This window comes from Pristiophorus japonicus, chromosome 2 (genome assembly GCF_044704955.1).
Source record: "Pristiophorus japonicus isolate sPriJap1 chromosome 2, sPriJap1.hap1, whole genome shotgun sequence".
NCBI lineage: Eukaryota > Metazoa > Chordata > Chondrichthyes > Pristiophoridae > Pristiophorus > Pristiophorus japonicus.
In genome coordinates, this window is record NC_091978.1 from 245,841,200 (window position 1) to 245,856,655 (window position 15,456).

Sequence of the window (15,456 nt, forward strand, 5' to 3'; positions counted from 1 at the left end):
GACGTACAATTGTCGAAGTTCATCCATGTGATCTTTAAATGTTTGCCTATCCACCGTCAACCCTTTAAGTATCATTCGCCAATCTGTTCTAGCCAATTCATGTTTCATACCATCGAAGTTACCTTTCCTTGAGTTCAGGACCATAGTCTCTGAATTAACTGTGTCACTCTCCATCTTAATAAAGATTTCTACCATATTATGGTCACTCTTCCCCATGGGGCCTCGCACAACAAGATTGCTAATTAGTCCTTTCTCATTGCACATCACCCAGTCTAGGATGGCCAGCCCTCTAGTTGGTTCCTCGACATATTGGTCTAGAAAACCATCCCTAATATACTCCAGGAAATCCTCCTCCACTGTATTGCTACCAGTTTGGTTAGCCCAATCTATATGTAGATTAAAGTCACCCATGATAACTGCTGTACCTTTATTGCACGCATTCCTAATTTCTTGTTTGATGCTGTCTCCAACCTCACTACTACTGATTCATTCCTGGGTGTCGCTAGCAAGGCTAGCATTTATTGCCCATCTTAATTACCCTTGAGATGGTGGTGGTGAACCGCCTTCTTGAACTGCCGCAGACCCTGTGGTGAAGGTACTCCCACAGTGCTGTTAGAGAGGTAGTTTCAGGATTTTGACCCAGCGACGATGAAGGCACGGCAATATATTTGCAAGTCAAGATGATATGTGACTCAGGGGAACCTGGAGGTGATAATGTTCTCATGCACCTGCTGCCCTTGTCTTTCTAGGTGGTAGAGGTTGCAAGTTCGGGACGTGCTGTCGAAGAAGCCTCAGCAAGTTACTGCAGTTCATCTTGTAGATGGTACACACTGCAGCCACGGTGCGCTAGTGGTGGAGGGAGTGAATGCTTAAGGTGATGGATGGGGTGGTATGCAAGCAGGTTGCTTTGTCCTGGATGGTGTCGAGCTTCCTAACTGTTGTTGGAACTGCACTCATGCAGGCAGGTTTCCATCACACTCCTGACTTGTGTCTTGTAGATGGTGGAAAGGCTTCGGGGATTCAGGAGGTGAGACACTCGCCGCAGAACACCCAACTTCTGACCCGCTCTTGTAGCCACTGTATTTATGTGCCTGATCCAGTTAAGTTTCTGGTCAATGGTGACCCTCAGGATATTGATGTTGGGTGATTCGGCGATGGTAATGCCATTGAATGTCAAGGCAGGTGGTTAAACTTTCTCTTGTTGGAGATGGTCATTGCCTGGAACTTGTGTAGCGCGAATGTTACTTGCCACAATGTTATCTGCCTAAATGTCTTCCAGGTCTTGCTGCGTGTGGGCATGGACTACTTCATTATCTGAGGAGTTGAGAATGGAACTGAACACTGTGCAGTCATCAGCGAACATCCCCATTTCTGATCTTATGTTGGAGGGAAAGCCGTTGATGAAGCAGCTGAAGATGGTTGGTGTTATAGATGTGGACTTGTATTTACTCTGTACAGCCACCAGAGGGCTCATTCACTGGAGTCCCAAGGGATCCCATAATCCCTTGGGAGCACAGGTATTTAAGAAGGCTTCACAGGTTAAAGAGGCACTCTGGAGACCTGCAATAAAAGACTACGGTCACACTTTACTTTGAGCTCACAGTGTTCAGTCTGACTCTTTCTCCATACACAACAACTGGCGATGAGATACAGATAGCGAACCCAAAGATGCAGAGAACAGTGGGCATCCTGGAGAAATTTTCGGAGGGAGATGATTAGGAAACTTTTGTGGAGCAACTCGACCAATACATCGTGGCCAATGAGCTAGATGGGGAAGAGAGTGCTGCCAAACGTAGAGTGATCCTCCTCGCCATCTGTGGGGCACCAACATATGGCCTCATGAAGAATCTGCTCACTCCAGTGAAACCCACGGAGAAATCGTACGATGATTTGTGCACACTGTCCGAGAGCATTTGAACTCGAGGGAAAGCATTCTGATGGCGAGGTACTGGTTCTACACCTACAAAAGGTCTGAAGGCCAGGAAGTGGTGAGTTATGTCGCCGAGCTGAGATGCATTGTGAATTTAAAGGACATTTGGAGCACATGCTCAGAGATTTTTTCGTACTTGGCATTGGCCACAAAACCAGATTTCGCAAGCTTTTGACTGTAGAGACCCCAACCTTGAGTAAGGCCATAGCAATAGCCCAGGTGTTCATTGCCACCAGTGACAATACTAAGCAAATCTCTCAGCACACAAGTGCTGCTACAAGTACTGTGAACAACGTGATGTTGTTTTCGCATCATAACGTACAGGGCAGGTCACACATACCTGCAGCTACACGTCCGCAATGTCTCAGAGTCCACCATCAAGGGTGAGGAATGCAAGACCATTAACACCTTGTTGGTGCTGCGGGGTGATCATCATTTCCATTCATGCCGATTCAAAGGATACGTTTGCAAGGGCTGGGAACAATGGGACACCTCCAATGAGTGTGCAGGTGAGCTGCTAAGCCTGTTAAACCTAAAAACCACCACATTGCAGAGAAGGACAGATCCACGGAGGATCACTACGAACCAGAACCTCAGATAAAGGAGGCAGAGGTACATGGGGTGCACACACTCACCACGAATTGTCTCCCGATAATGCTGAATTTTGAACTAAATGGACTGCCGGTGTCAATGGAGCTGGACACGGGTGCGAGCCAGTCAATCATGGGCAAAAAGACTTTCGAAAGGTTGTGGTGCAACAAGGCCTCAAGGCCAGTCTTAACTCCAGTTCGCATGAGACTAAGAACTTACACTAAAGAACTGATTCCTGTAATCGGCAGTGCTACCATAAAGGTCTCCTACGATGGAGTGGTGCACAAGCTACCAATCTGGGTGGTACCAGACGATAGTCCCACGCTGCTCAGCAGGAGCTGGCTGGGAAAGATACGCTGGAACTGGGATGACGTCCGAGCGCTATTGCCCGCTGATGACACATCGTGTGCCCAGGTCTGAAACAAATTTCCTTCGCTGTTCGAACCAGACATCAGGAAATTCCAAGGAGCAAAAGTGCAGACCCACCTAATTCCGGGGGCGTGACCCATCCATCACAAGGCGAGAGCAGTACCGTACATGATGAGAGAAAGGATAGTGATCGAGCTAGACCAGCTGCAACGAGAGGGCATAATTTCACCGATCGAGTTCAGCGAGTGGGCCAGTCCTATTGTCCCAGTCCTCAAGGGAGACGGCACCGTCAGAATCTGTGGTGATTACAAAGTAACTATCAATCGTTTTTCCCTGCAGGACCAATACCCACTAGCAAAAGCCGACGACCTCTTTGCAACGCTGGCGGGACAAAGACGTTCACAAAGCTGGATCTGACCTCAGCCGACATGATGCAGGAATTGGAGGAATCATTGAAGGCCTTCACCTGCATCAACATGCACAAGGGTCTTTTTGTTTGTAACAGATGCCCGTTTGGAATCCGATCAGTGGCGGCAATATTCCAGAGAAACATAGAAAGTTTACTGAATTCGATCCCGCACACCGTGGTCTTCCAGGCCGACATCTTAGTCACAGGTCGGAACACAGTCGAGCACCTGCAGAACCTGGAGGAGGTTCTTAGTCGACTCAACTGCGTGGGGCTCAGGTTAAAACACTCAAAATGCATTTTCCTGGCGCCTGAAGTGGAGTTCCTGGGAAGGAGGATTCCGATGTATGGGATCAGGCCCACCAACGCGAAGACGGAGGCAATCGATAAAGCACCGAGGCCACAGAACGTGACGGAGCTGCGGTCGTTTTTGGGACTCTTGAACTACTTTGATAACTTCTTACCGGGTCTCAGCACACTGCTAGAACCACTACATGTCTTACTACGAAAAGGGGGCGAATGGGTTTGGGGCAAAAGCCAAGAAAATGCCTTTGTAAAAGCGAGAAAATTGTTATGCTCAAACAAATTGTTTGTGTTGTATGATCCATGTAAGCATTTGGTACTAGCATGTTCTGCGTCATCATATGGTGTCGGGTGTGTATTGCAACAAGCTAATGATTTTGGCAAACTGCAACCGGTTGCTTATCCATCCAGGAGTCTGTCTAAGGCCGAGAGAGCCTACAGCATGATTGATAAAGAAGCGTTAACGTGTGTCTATGGGGTAAAGAAAATGCATCAAAACCTGTTTGGGCTAAAATTCGAATTGGAAACTGACCATAAGCCACTTATATCCCTGTTTTCCGAGAGTAAAGGAATAAATACCAACACATTGGCCCGCACCCAGAGATGGCCGCTCACATTGTCCACATACAACTACGTCATCCACCACAAGCCAGGCACAGAAAACTGTGCCAATGCTCTCAATAGGCTGCCATTGCCCACCACGGGGGTGGAAATGGCGCAGCCCGCAGATCTAGCCATGTTTATGGAAGCATTTGAGAGTGAGCAATCACCCGTCACTGCCCGGCAGATCAAAACCTGGACAAGCCAGGACCCTTATTATTTCTAGTCGAAAGCTGTGTGCTTCACGGGAGCTGGTCCAGTGTCCCAGTGGAAATGCAGAAAGAGATAAAGCCATTCCAGCGGCGCAAAGATGAAATGTCTATACAGGCAGACTGCCTTCTGTGGGGCAATCGAGTAGTGGTCCCCAAGAAGGGCAGAGACACCTTCATCAATAACCTCCACAGCCCCCACCCAGGTATCGTAATGGTGAAAGCAATAGCCCGGTATCGATGCGGACATGGAGTCCTGCATTCACAGACATAATACATGCTCGCAGTCAAGCAATGTACCCAGAGAGGCGCCGCTAAGTTTATGGTCTTGGCCCTCCAAACCATGGTCTAGGGTACATGTTGACTACGCAGGCCCATTCTTGGTTAAAATGTTCTTTGTGGTTGTAGATGCGTACCCCAAGTGGATTGAATGTGAGAAAATGTCGGCTAGCACGTCCACTGCCACCACTGAAAGCCTGCGGGCCATGTTTGCCACTCACGGCTTACCCAATGTCCTGGTGAGCGACAATGGGCCATATTTGACCAGTGCTGAGTTCAAAGAATTCATGACCCATAACGGGATCAAACATGTCACATCTGCCCTGTTTAAATCAGTGTCCAATGGTCAAGCAGAGAGAGCAATGCAAACCATCAAGCAAGGCTTGAAGAGGGTAACTGAAGGCTCACTGCAGACTCGCCTATCCCGACTCCTGCATAGCTACCGCACGAGACTCCACTCACTCACTGGGATTCCCCCTGCTGAACTGCTCATGAAAAGAACACTTAAGACAAGGCTCTCGTTAGTTCACCCTGATCTACATGAACAGGTAGAGAGCAGGCAGCTTCAATAAAGCGCATACCATGATAGAGCAAATGCGTCACGCTCGATTGAAGTCAATGATCCTGTATTTGTATTAAATTATGGACAAGGTCCCAAGTGGCTTCCTGGCACTGTCATGGCCAAAGAGGGGAGCAGGGTGTTTCGGGTCAAACTTTCAAATGGACTCATTCACCGGAAACACTTGGACCAAATCAAACTCAGATTCATGGATTACCCTGAGCAACCCACCTTGGACTCTACCTTTTTTGATCCCCCAACATACACACCATTGGCAACCGGCACCACGGTTGACCACGAAGCAGAACCCATCATCCACAGCAGCCCTGCAGTGCCCAACACACCAGGTAGCCCAGCAAGGCCAGCTGCACAGCAACCCAGCGAGGGCCCAACAAATGATTCAACAACACCAGCTTTCACACCGAGACGATCAACCAGGGCAAGAAGGGCCGCAGATCGACTCATCTTGTAAATAGTTACACTATTGACTTTGGCGGGGAATGCTGTTATATATGTGGACTTGTATTTCCTCTGCACAGCCACCAGAGGGCTCATTCACCGGAGTCCTAAGGGATCCCATAATCCCTTGGGAGCACAGGTATTTAAGAAGGCTTCACAAGTTAAAGAGGCACTCTGGAGACCTGAAATAAAAGACTCAGGTTACACTTTACTTTGAGCTCACAGTTTTCAGTCTGACTCTTTCTCCATACACAACAGTTGGGCTGAGGATACTGCCCTGAGGAACTCCTGCAGCGATGTCCTGGAGCTGAGATGATTGGCCTCCAACAACTACAACCACCTTCCTGTGTGCTAGGTATAACTCCAGCCAGTGGAGTGCTTTCCCCTGATTCACATTGATTTCAATTTTACTAGGGCTCCTTGCTGCCACACTCGGTCAAATGCTGCCTTGATGTCAATGGCAGTCACTCTCACCTCACCTCTGGAATTCAGCTCTTTTGGCCATGTTTGTCCCAAGGCTGTAATGAGATCTGGAGCCGAGTGGTCCTGGCAGAACCCAAATTGAGAATCGATGAGCAGGTTATTGGTAAGTGCCACTTGAAAATGGTTTAGTTTGGAGTGGTTTGAAGTGGTAGAATTCCAGCATAACAATAGCTAATGTTGGGTAATGGAAATATCTAGTACACCGAAGGTTTGGGTTTAAGTATGTTGTTGAGCCAGAATAGAGGGAGCTTTGTTCCACATCTGGCTCATATAGCTGGCCAGGGCATGCTTGATCCTGCAATTGAGTGTAAATAGTTAAAAGAAATTCCAATCCTCAACATTGACAACTCATTTTGACCACATAAAACCGAAAAAAAACCGAAAGTAGCAAAACATGGATACAGTTGCTACCGCTATGCTGATTTCAAGGTCAGGTGTTTGATGTTGCAGGCAAGGAAATTGCTTGTGGTTGCCCTGCAGTACTCAAGGACGTTTGCCTGTCATCCTTTAAATATAATGGCAGACACAATATTAATCAAGGGAATAAATTATGTTAATCTAGTTATACGTTGTTAGATAGCACCAATGCCACACATGTTGTGTGGTGATGAAATGGAAATGCCCACGATCTTCAGTGAAAAGCATTGTAATATATTTGCTTCAGTTATTTTCTTCAATTTTTCACACTTCACTCTTTAAGACAGTGAATCATCATGAGTACAGTTTCACAGGTGGTGATATTCCTTTGGTACATCAATGAGTTTCCATTCTTCATTTATAAGCCCAGTGAAGTTTGGCAAACTATTTGAACCTGGAGGCTATAAAAGCTGAGGTTGATTCTGGGCCTAATCATTGCCTACACACATGATGTTCCAGTGGGATAGCTGGATTATGATCAGGATCAGGAATTCTGGCTGTCTTTTTCTCTCCCTAGGCCAGAGGCACTGAGGCAAATCACAGCACCTTTACTGCAGGCTTGACCAAAGTCATCTTATTCTGATAAACCAGGGATGAAAGCTGGAACTTTTCTCGCCACTTTGAATTAGTGCTACACCAACCATTGTATTTAAACACTGAGCCATTGAGGAAGATGAATTTTTACTAGAGCAACCATGCCACATCATTTAACCAGCAAATATGAAGTTCATGTATTTGATGATCTGATCCCCTGTGCTAAATACTTTTTGGAAATTGTACAATTTTAAGAACTTAGAAACACTTTACAAGTCGATTACTTTATAATGGATGATAAAGGAGCATCAATTGACGTGGCTGCTTACTGTCAATTCAGTCAAATCATGTTTTATGATCTCATGGGTGAGGATGGCATCTAGAAAAGTGCTTTTGCAGATTATATTCTCATGACAAATGCAACTGAAGGAGATGACGATTGGTATTGGTTAAGGAAAGATGTTATGAGAAATATATGTGTAAATTGATTTTTCCAACAATTACAGCATTCAAAGGCTCTGACATTTCTTTGTTAAATGGTTTGGAATACATTCTTTCAAAAATTTCAGTTTCTCCATGCATGAATGATCACCAGAAATGTCCACAGAAGGTCATACAGCCACTTTGTGATTTTGTCTGGTCAAACGAGTGCACAATATTTTCTATGGTGAACGAGGTATGGAATGCATGGGTTGTGCATTTGCACGTGTGTGCACTATATACAAACAATTTTACAAAAATTGATTTCAAATGCATTTTTGCAGTAAATGTGCAACTATTCCCATGGTATTTTCAGCAGCCAGTTGTGATATGCTAAGTTCCTTCCTCTCAGCAGCATAGTGTAAAGATGTGTAGCTATTGGAAGAGAATTAGCCAACTCAGTGGACAATTGAACATTTTACTGCAAATTTGACGTTTAAATTTTATTTGAGAATAAAATGACTCAGAGGAGCAAGAACAACTTTGTTGCCTTTAAGGTGAAAGTGTTTGAGGTTCTTGAGGATAAGGCAACAGAGCAGTGACATGTGAATTCAACATAAGCAAGTCTAGCATGCACGACTGGCAAAGAAGGAAGGCCTAATATGGTCTAACGAGAAAGTGGCCTGAATTAGTAAAAAAGGATGCAGTTATTTGCACTGTGAAAATGATCATTGGCTCTCCATTATCACATGATCTGATTGCTGATTGGTCCCCTTGGAGTATAAGCCACACCCAGAATGTGTAATTGGAACCGTCCAGCCCACGTTCTGAGTGACTTTGCAAAGTGTAATTCGAGCCATTCTGACTTCAGAACCCAGAGAGGATAGAGCTCCACCAACCCAGCAAAAGCCTCCCAAGTTCCTGACCCCATCCCAGCCCAAGTTCATGCCCCCCCCAGCCCAAGTTCCTGACCTTACCCCCACCCCCCACCATAGATGGGTATTGTGTGTGGGTCACGGATTGTTAACAGGTTTACTGGTTATGAAGTGAATAATGACAGTGTCGTGACTTCCGGATTTCATCCACTCCAATGATGCCTCTTGTAATACACGCACAGAAATTTCCGAGAAATCGGATGTGGGTGTAAAGGGGGTTGGAAGAATGTGATACGTCTTCCCTGAGTTCCCTCTCTTCCCACTGATCCCTCTGTCTCTCCCCTCATCTCTCTCCCTCCCCGTTTCTCTCTCTCTTCCCCCCTGGTCACTCTCTTCCCCTCGTCTCTCTTTCTCTTCCCCCGCCCTCGTGTGTCTCTCTCTCCCCGTCTCTCTCTCTCTTCCCCGTGCCTCTCTCTCCCCCCCGTCTCTCTCCCATCTCTCCCTTCCTCCAGTCTCTCCCTTCCCCCAGTCTCTCTCCCCCCATGTCTCTCTCCCACCCCCCCCCCCACCCACTCACCGCCTCTCTCCCCCCACCCACCCGCCGCCTCTCTCTCTCTCTCTCTCTCTCTTTCCCACTACCTCCGATGTTTTCTTTCCCACAGAAGGCCGTGAAAATGTTGGAAAATCAGTAGCATCTCGTTGCGGGGCCCCACTTCCAGTTCCGGTTCCGAAGAATCTGCACATGCACGAGAGGCGCCGGGGATGGAGTCCAGAGGACGCAAGTGCAGAAAAAACACAATGCAAATTGTCACTCTGTAGTAAAAAAGTAAAAAAGCTGCTGGACTGAGAGTTAGTAACAAAAGCAGTTTGAAGAGCAATTAGCACAATCAAAATGTGACTGCAGGCCACAGAATATCCCTTGGAGAGGAATCTCACAGGTTACAAATTGATGATTCTTCAAATAAGACCCTTCAACACATGAAAAAGTATTCTTCAGCATTATTGTCAAGTGTGACACAAAAGAGTAAGCTGACTGGAGTGCCGATGGTGGAATGAATCAAGGCTGTTTGGCATTACTGCAAAAGAGATTTTTTTAACCGAGCACTTGACTTTGCACAGACCCATAGACTGAATAGTTTTAAAACTGTGCTGCAGCATTAGTTTGACTGAGTTTATAACACTTTCACCTCTGAGCTAAAATAATGCAGCTTCAAGCCCTGGTCCAGGATTTGAGCTCATCCAGTACAGAATTGTCGAATATGCCATTTTCTAGGTGAGATGTTAAACTGAAATTTGTTTACTGATTCAAATGGATGTTAAAGATTCCATGATACTACTCAAAGAACAGGAAGGAGTTCTTCCTGTGTTCCAGCCAAAATTCCACCTTCAACCAAAAACAACTCAACTGGTTATGTTTGCAGGATCTTGCAGGACAGAATGACTGTCATGTTTCCACATAACAGACAACGCACTTCAAAATAATTTATTGTATGTGAAGCACATGTGGACTTTTTAAAAGTTGTGATAAGGTGCTGAAAGCGAATCTTTCTCTCAATCAATCAATCACTCAACCAATCACAATTCCAGAGCGGTGGATTAAACAGAGTGTTTTATTTGGGAAGTCAGAGAAAAGGGGGAAGGACCTAATTGGAGATGCTATCAGCAGCGTCAGTACTTAAAACAGAGGGAGACCAGGCAGTGCGGACCTAATTGGAGGCAACATCAGCGGTGGCAGAACCTTCGACGATTTCCCCAAAAAACAAGCAGTGATGTCACAGGATAGCAGGTAAGTGATTGGTTGGTGAGTGCTAAGATTTTTTTTCTCCCTTTTCTCTCTAACCTAGGACAGTGGTTTAAACTAGATGTGGGAAACTATAAAGCACAGTATTAAATTTAAAGCTTAACTAGTTAAACTAATTAATATAACTATAAATAATCATTGAATACTTTAACTTATTAAATAAATAAAATAAGGCTAGACTAAGATATGGCAGAGCAGGTTGTGTGTCTGGATGCAGTATATGGGAGTTTGTGGACAGCAAGACTGTCCTGAGCAAACATGTCTGCAGGAGACGTCTCGATCTCGAATCTCTCCAACTCAGAGTCATTGAGCTGGAGTGTGAGTTGGAGACACTCCGACACATAAAGGAAGGGGAAAAATACAAAAAGATTAGGAGAGAAGTCAGAGAAACAATTAGGAAGGCAAGGAGGAACTATGACATTAAATTATCAATGAATATAAAACAAAATAGTAAAATATTTTATAGGCACATCAATAAAAAAAGGAAGGTTGCGATTGGAATAGGGTCATTCGGGGGTGGACAGGATAATACCACAGGTAACGATGGAGAGATGGCAGAAATATCAAATAATTATTTTGCTTCAGTGTTTACCAGACGGATAGAGCAGGTGGACATGACATTGGATGATGAGATTAGTAAAGAGATAAGTGCATTTAAAATAAAAAGAGGCTATATAATAAATAAGCGAATCAAACTCAAAGGGGATAAAACCTCTGGTCCGGATGGATTGCATCCATACATTTTAAAAGAATCTAGGGAAGAGAAAGCAGGAGCATTACTACACATAGTTAATAATTCATTAGAAAAAGATGTAGTGCCAGAGGACTGGCGGATAGCTAACATAATACCTATATTTAAGAAGGGGGATAAAATGTGTATAGGGAATCATAGACCAGTCAGCTTAACATCAGTGGTAGTAAAAATAATGGAATCCCTACTAAAGGAGAAAATAGAAGCAAAAAATATAATAATGAATAGTCAGCATGGATTTCAAAAGGGAAAGTCTTGCTTGACCAACCTCATTGAATTTTTTGAAATGGTAACAGCAAGAGTAGACAATGGTAATGTAGTAGATGTAATTTATCTAGATTTTTAAAAGGCCTTCAATAAAGTACCCCATAATAGACTGATGAACAAGGTAAGAGAATGAGGAGTCAGGGGACAAGTAGCAGAATGGATAATTAGCTGGCTTCAAGACATAAGGCAGTGAGTAGGGATAAAGGGTAGCAATTCACAGCGGCAGAATGAGGGTAGTGGTGTTCCATGAGGATCAGAGCTGGAACCACTGTTGTTCACAATTTATATTAATGATTTAGACTTTGGAACCAAAAACACAATTTCTAAATTTGTGGATGACATCAAATTTGGGGGGGGGAGGGGGGCAGTGGGGGGAAATCAATACTGAGGAGGACTGCAACAAATTACAAGGGAACATTAATAAAATTGTAGAATGGGCATATAATTGGCAAATTATGTTCAACACAGATAAATGTGAGGTATTACATTTTGGTAGGAAGAATAGGGAGGTCACTTATTACTTGGAAGGTGCGAGTTTAGGTGGGTAGAGGAACAAAGGGATCTCAGAGGACAAATACACAAATCACTAAAGGTTGCGACACAGGTTAGCAAGGCCATAAAAAAGCAAACCAAGCACTAGAGTTTATTTCTAGAGGTATAGAATTGAAAAGTAGGGAAGTTATGCTAAACCTGTATCGAACCTTGGCTGGACCACACTTAGAGTACTGCGTTCAGTTCTGGTCACCATATTATAAAAAGGATATAGAGGCACTGGAAAGGGTGCAGAGATGATTTACAAGGATGATACCAGAAATACGAGGGTATACATATCAGGAAAGGATGAACAGGCTGGGTCTCTTTTCTCTTGAAAAAAGAAGGCTGAGGGGTGACCTAATAGAGGTCTTTAAAATTATGAAAGGTTTTGATAGAGTGGATACATAGAGAATGTTTCCACTTGTGGGGAAGAACATAACTAGAGGCCATCAATATAAGATAGTCACCCAAGACATCCATTGGAAATTCAGAAGAAACCTCTTTACCCAAAGAGTGGTGAGAATGTGGAACTCGCTACCACAGGGAGTGGTTGAAGCAAATAGTATAGATGCATTTAAGAGGAGGCTAGACAAGCATATGGGAGAGAAGGGAATCAAGGTTTATGCTGATAGATTTAAATGAGGAAAGATGGGAGGAGGCTCGACTGGAGCATAAATGCTGGCATGGACTGGTTGGGCCGAATGACCTGTTTCTGTGCTGTATATCCTAGGTAATCCTATGTAACCATCTATGATATCTGGACATCATCCAAGATTAATCAGATGTTAGATGCTGCAGTTAATACCCCATTCAAAATTACTGTCAGGGAGCTGCGGAAGATCTAGAAAATCTGCGAATCTTTACTACAGGTGGCAGAAAGAGGAAGGCCCCTTATCTATAGTTGTAATCAGATATACTTTAATTGTATTCTGAAATCAGTGATGATGACTCACTGGAGAATCATCAAAGGTTTCTTTGGAAGATTATTCGGATGGAGTAAAATGAGTTATTCCAGTTAGACAATGGTGGTTTCCAACTTTAGTGCTCACACAAAGGAGTCTCACTCACACTAATGCTAAAATGATGCAATGTAAATTCAGAGTTGGGATTCTAACTAACTCTGAAGCAAAGCAAAATAACATTTCCGAGGGAGTCTCACTACTTTGCTGCAGTATCAGATCAGATTCTAAATCTGAATTTATACTTCAATTTTAATGTCAGAGCAAGCTACAGCTACTGTGTTTTTACTGGGCGGCAATCAGGCTTTGAGGGGCTCTTGGGAAAGTCTAGCCCCATGAATTTTAAAAGAGTTTATTAGCTCTGGTCCAGAATAGTGACTATAGCAACACATATCAATAACAAGTTTTTTTGTTATTTTGTTACATTGCATCATTGATTTTTGCTTGTTTATTTTTATAATATTTCACTGTTGATTGTGTAGTTCAAAGATTATAGTTGGGACAATCAATTTGTTTTGGTGCAATATAATGTGACAAACCTTGCAATGTTCACCCTACAATGCAATTTTGCCTGTCAGTATTTCTACTCAGCTGCACTTTAAAGCATACCATTGATTAAAATTAACGCAATTTAAAAACTGTGAGGAAGTTGCAGGTCAAGTGGCTAAAACTGCTACCATTTGCATGAATATTTCCTTGAAGAGCTAATACGATTTTCCACTCATCGCACTTTAATTTTAATCAGCAATATATTTTAAAGTACGAATATTCTACCATGCTCAGTCCCATAAGAATCAGGCATGTTTTTAACTAGTTTGGATAACAAGTGTTCATACAGTCAGGCAAGGGCTCAGCTCATTGGCACTGTAACAAGGAGGTCATTAGTCAACATTCAGTAGCCTTATTGGAAAAAAAAGATTGGACTTATATGATGACCTAGTAAACAACTCCACTGCCTGACGAAATCTGGAGCCAAACAGATCAAAACATTCTTAAGTTCAATCTCTGGTCTATGCTAAATATTTGCAGAGGCAATGGGGAGAGGGGACACACTCCAATTGGTGCCTGGAGTTGAGAAGGGAAAAATCAGTCATGGGTCGCATTCCTGTTTCATATCTGATGACTTCTGCTTGAAGTACTTGTCTGAGAATTTTGGATGAGAACAGCTTTGAACTTGGCTGTGATATCCTTACGAGTTGCTAACACTTATCGTCAAGCCTCATGTGAATGGTCACTTGATAGCAGACTCCTTTCCATAGAACAACACGCCTGTGTTAGTCACTGTTTCAGGACAGAGAGGAAATGAGTGAAAATTGAAAGGAAAGAAAAAGTAGGGAGAGAAAAAGTTATTGTAGTTGAGAACTGAATGAGAGGTGTGCAGTGCAGTTTTGATAGCATAGGCTGTTAAATTTTTCCAACAGAGAATTTCACTATTTAATGTCTTTGCAAAAATTGAGACTACAAGATGATTAATCAAACTGTTTTAGACACAGGACAGAATAACCAATTAGATCACCTGAATATTTTGTAAAATATTGTGAGCCTCACTGCTAAGCATAGGAATACAATCACCAGAAAAAATAATTGTGCTGACAAAGCTTTACTGACTGGTATGCTGCTAAATCAAAGCTTTTTAAAACTATTTCAACTTGTGGGGCAAACAAAACATGGACAGTAGCTGGTATAGCAGGTTTTTTATATTTGATTAAAAATTAGGCCTAGAATTTCCTTGGATTTTCTGCCGCTGCACCACTGTAACTTTGCCAGAAATGCAGCGGAAACTACAGCTATTTGTGTAAATTTTGGTTCCGACGCACTACTGGCAAAGTTACTGCAGAGCAGCAGCAGAAGTTCCTGGAAATTCAGGGCCTGACTAAAAATCAACACATTAGCCACTGGTTTACATTTCTTTACATACTGTTTGCAAATGCTTATGTTTATTTGGACTATTTTGTAGTTTGGTATGAATAATTGTTAGGTTGAAGCACAAATAATATATATGTATATTGAAGGAAAAATGCCTTGTCTGTATATTCAAAAGCACCATAATATTTTAGAGGTCATCTGTTTCAGGAATGATTGCTTCCAAAGTCAGATCTTCAAATACAGTTGGAACGTTGTTAGATGTCCAGCCCTGGGCAGTTCTGTTGAAGCTTGGCCGACCAGCGGTACCATCTTGGAAGACAGGCAACCTGAGCTCTGGTTCCAGTAATGCAAAATCCAGCTTTGGCAGCTTGAAACTCATCATTTTGGAAGCTCTGTCAAAACCACCATAAGGAGTTGCAACTCTGTGGATTTAGAAGTGAAAAATCAGAAATGGAAACAGGCAGAGTTTAGCCTTCTTAGCGGTCCCTCATTTGATCTTTTGTAGAATTCTGGGTAGTAACTGTAAGGCTGGAAACTGCATTACTAGGTTGAAACTGTAAAGCCTCTTAAATTTACTAGTTTTAATTTAAAGTTCTGTTCACTGCCTTTCCCACACTCTGCCTCCATTGTGCGATGTTTAGCTTCAAATGGGACCACGTTAAGTATCACATCCATGCTTCAGATCCCAGAGTACATTACAACAGCAACTACACTCCAAAAATGTATCATTGGTTGCAAAGCACTTTGGATGTCCTGACATCAAATGGAAGTCTTTCCTTTTAAGGTTGTGAGAAATACCACTGGATATCAGTTAGTTTATTGTAAATACGACTGAAAGTTGATT

At 43.4% G+C, this 15,456-nt stretch overlaps 1 protein-coding gene across 1 annotated transcript in view; it reads right to left on the reverse strand.

Moving 5' to 3' along the window:
- Positions 1–11,253: 11,253 nt before the first annotated feature.
- The window catches only part of myoz2b (myozenin 2b), a 65,266-nt gene continuing 61,063 nt past the window's right edge, over positions 11,254–15,456 (reverse strand). Inside the window, exon 6 of the mRNA XM_070871131.1 lies at positions 11,254–15,034. Coding sequence (XP_070727232.1) covers positions 14,800–15,034 — 235 coding nt within the window. The 3' untranslated portion in view covers positions 11,254–14,799. The remainder of the gene's footprint in view (positions 15,035–15,456) is intronic.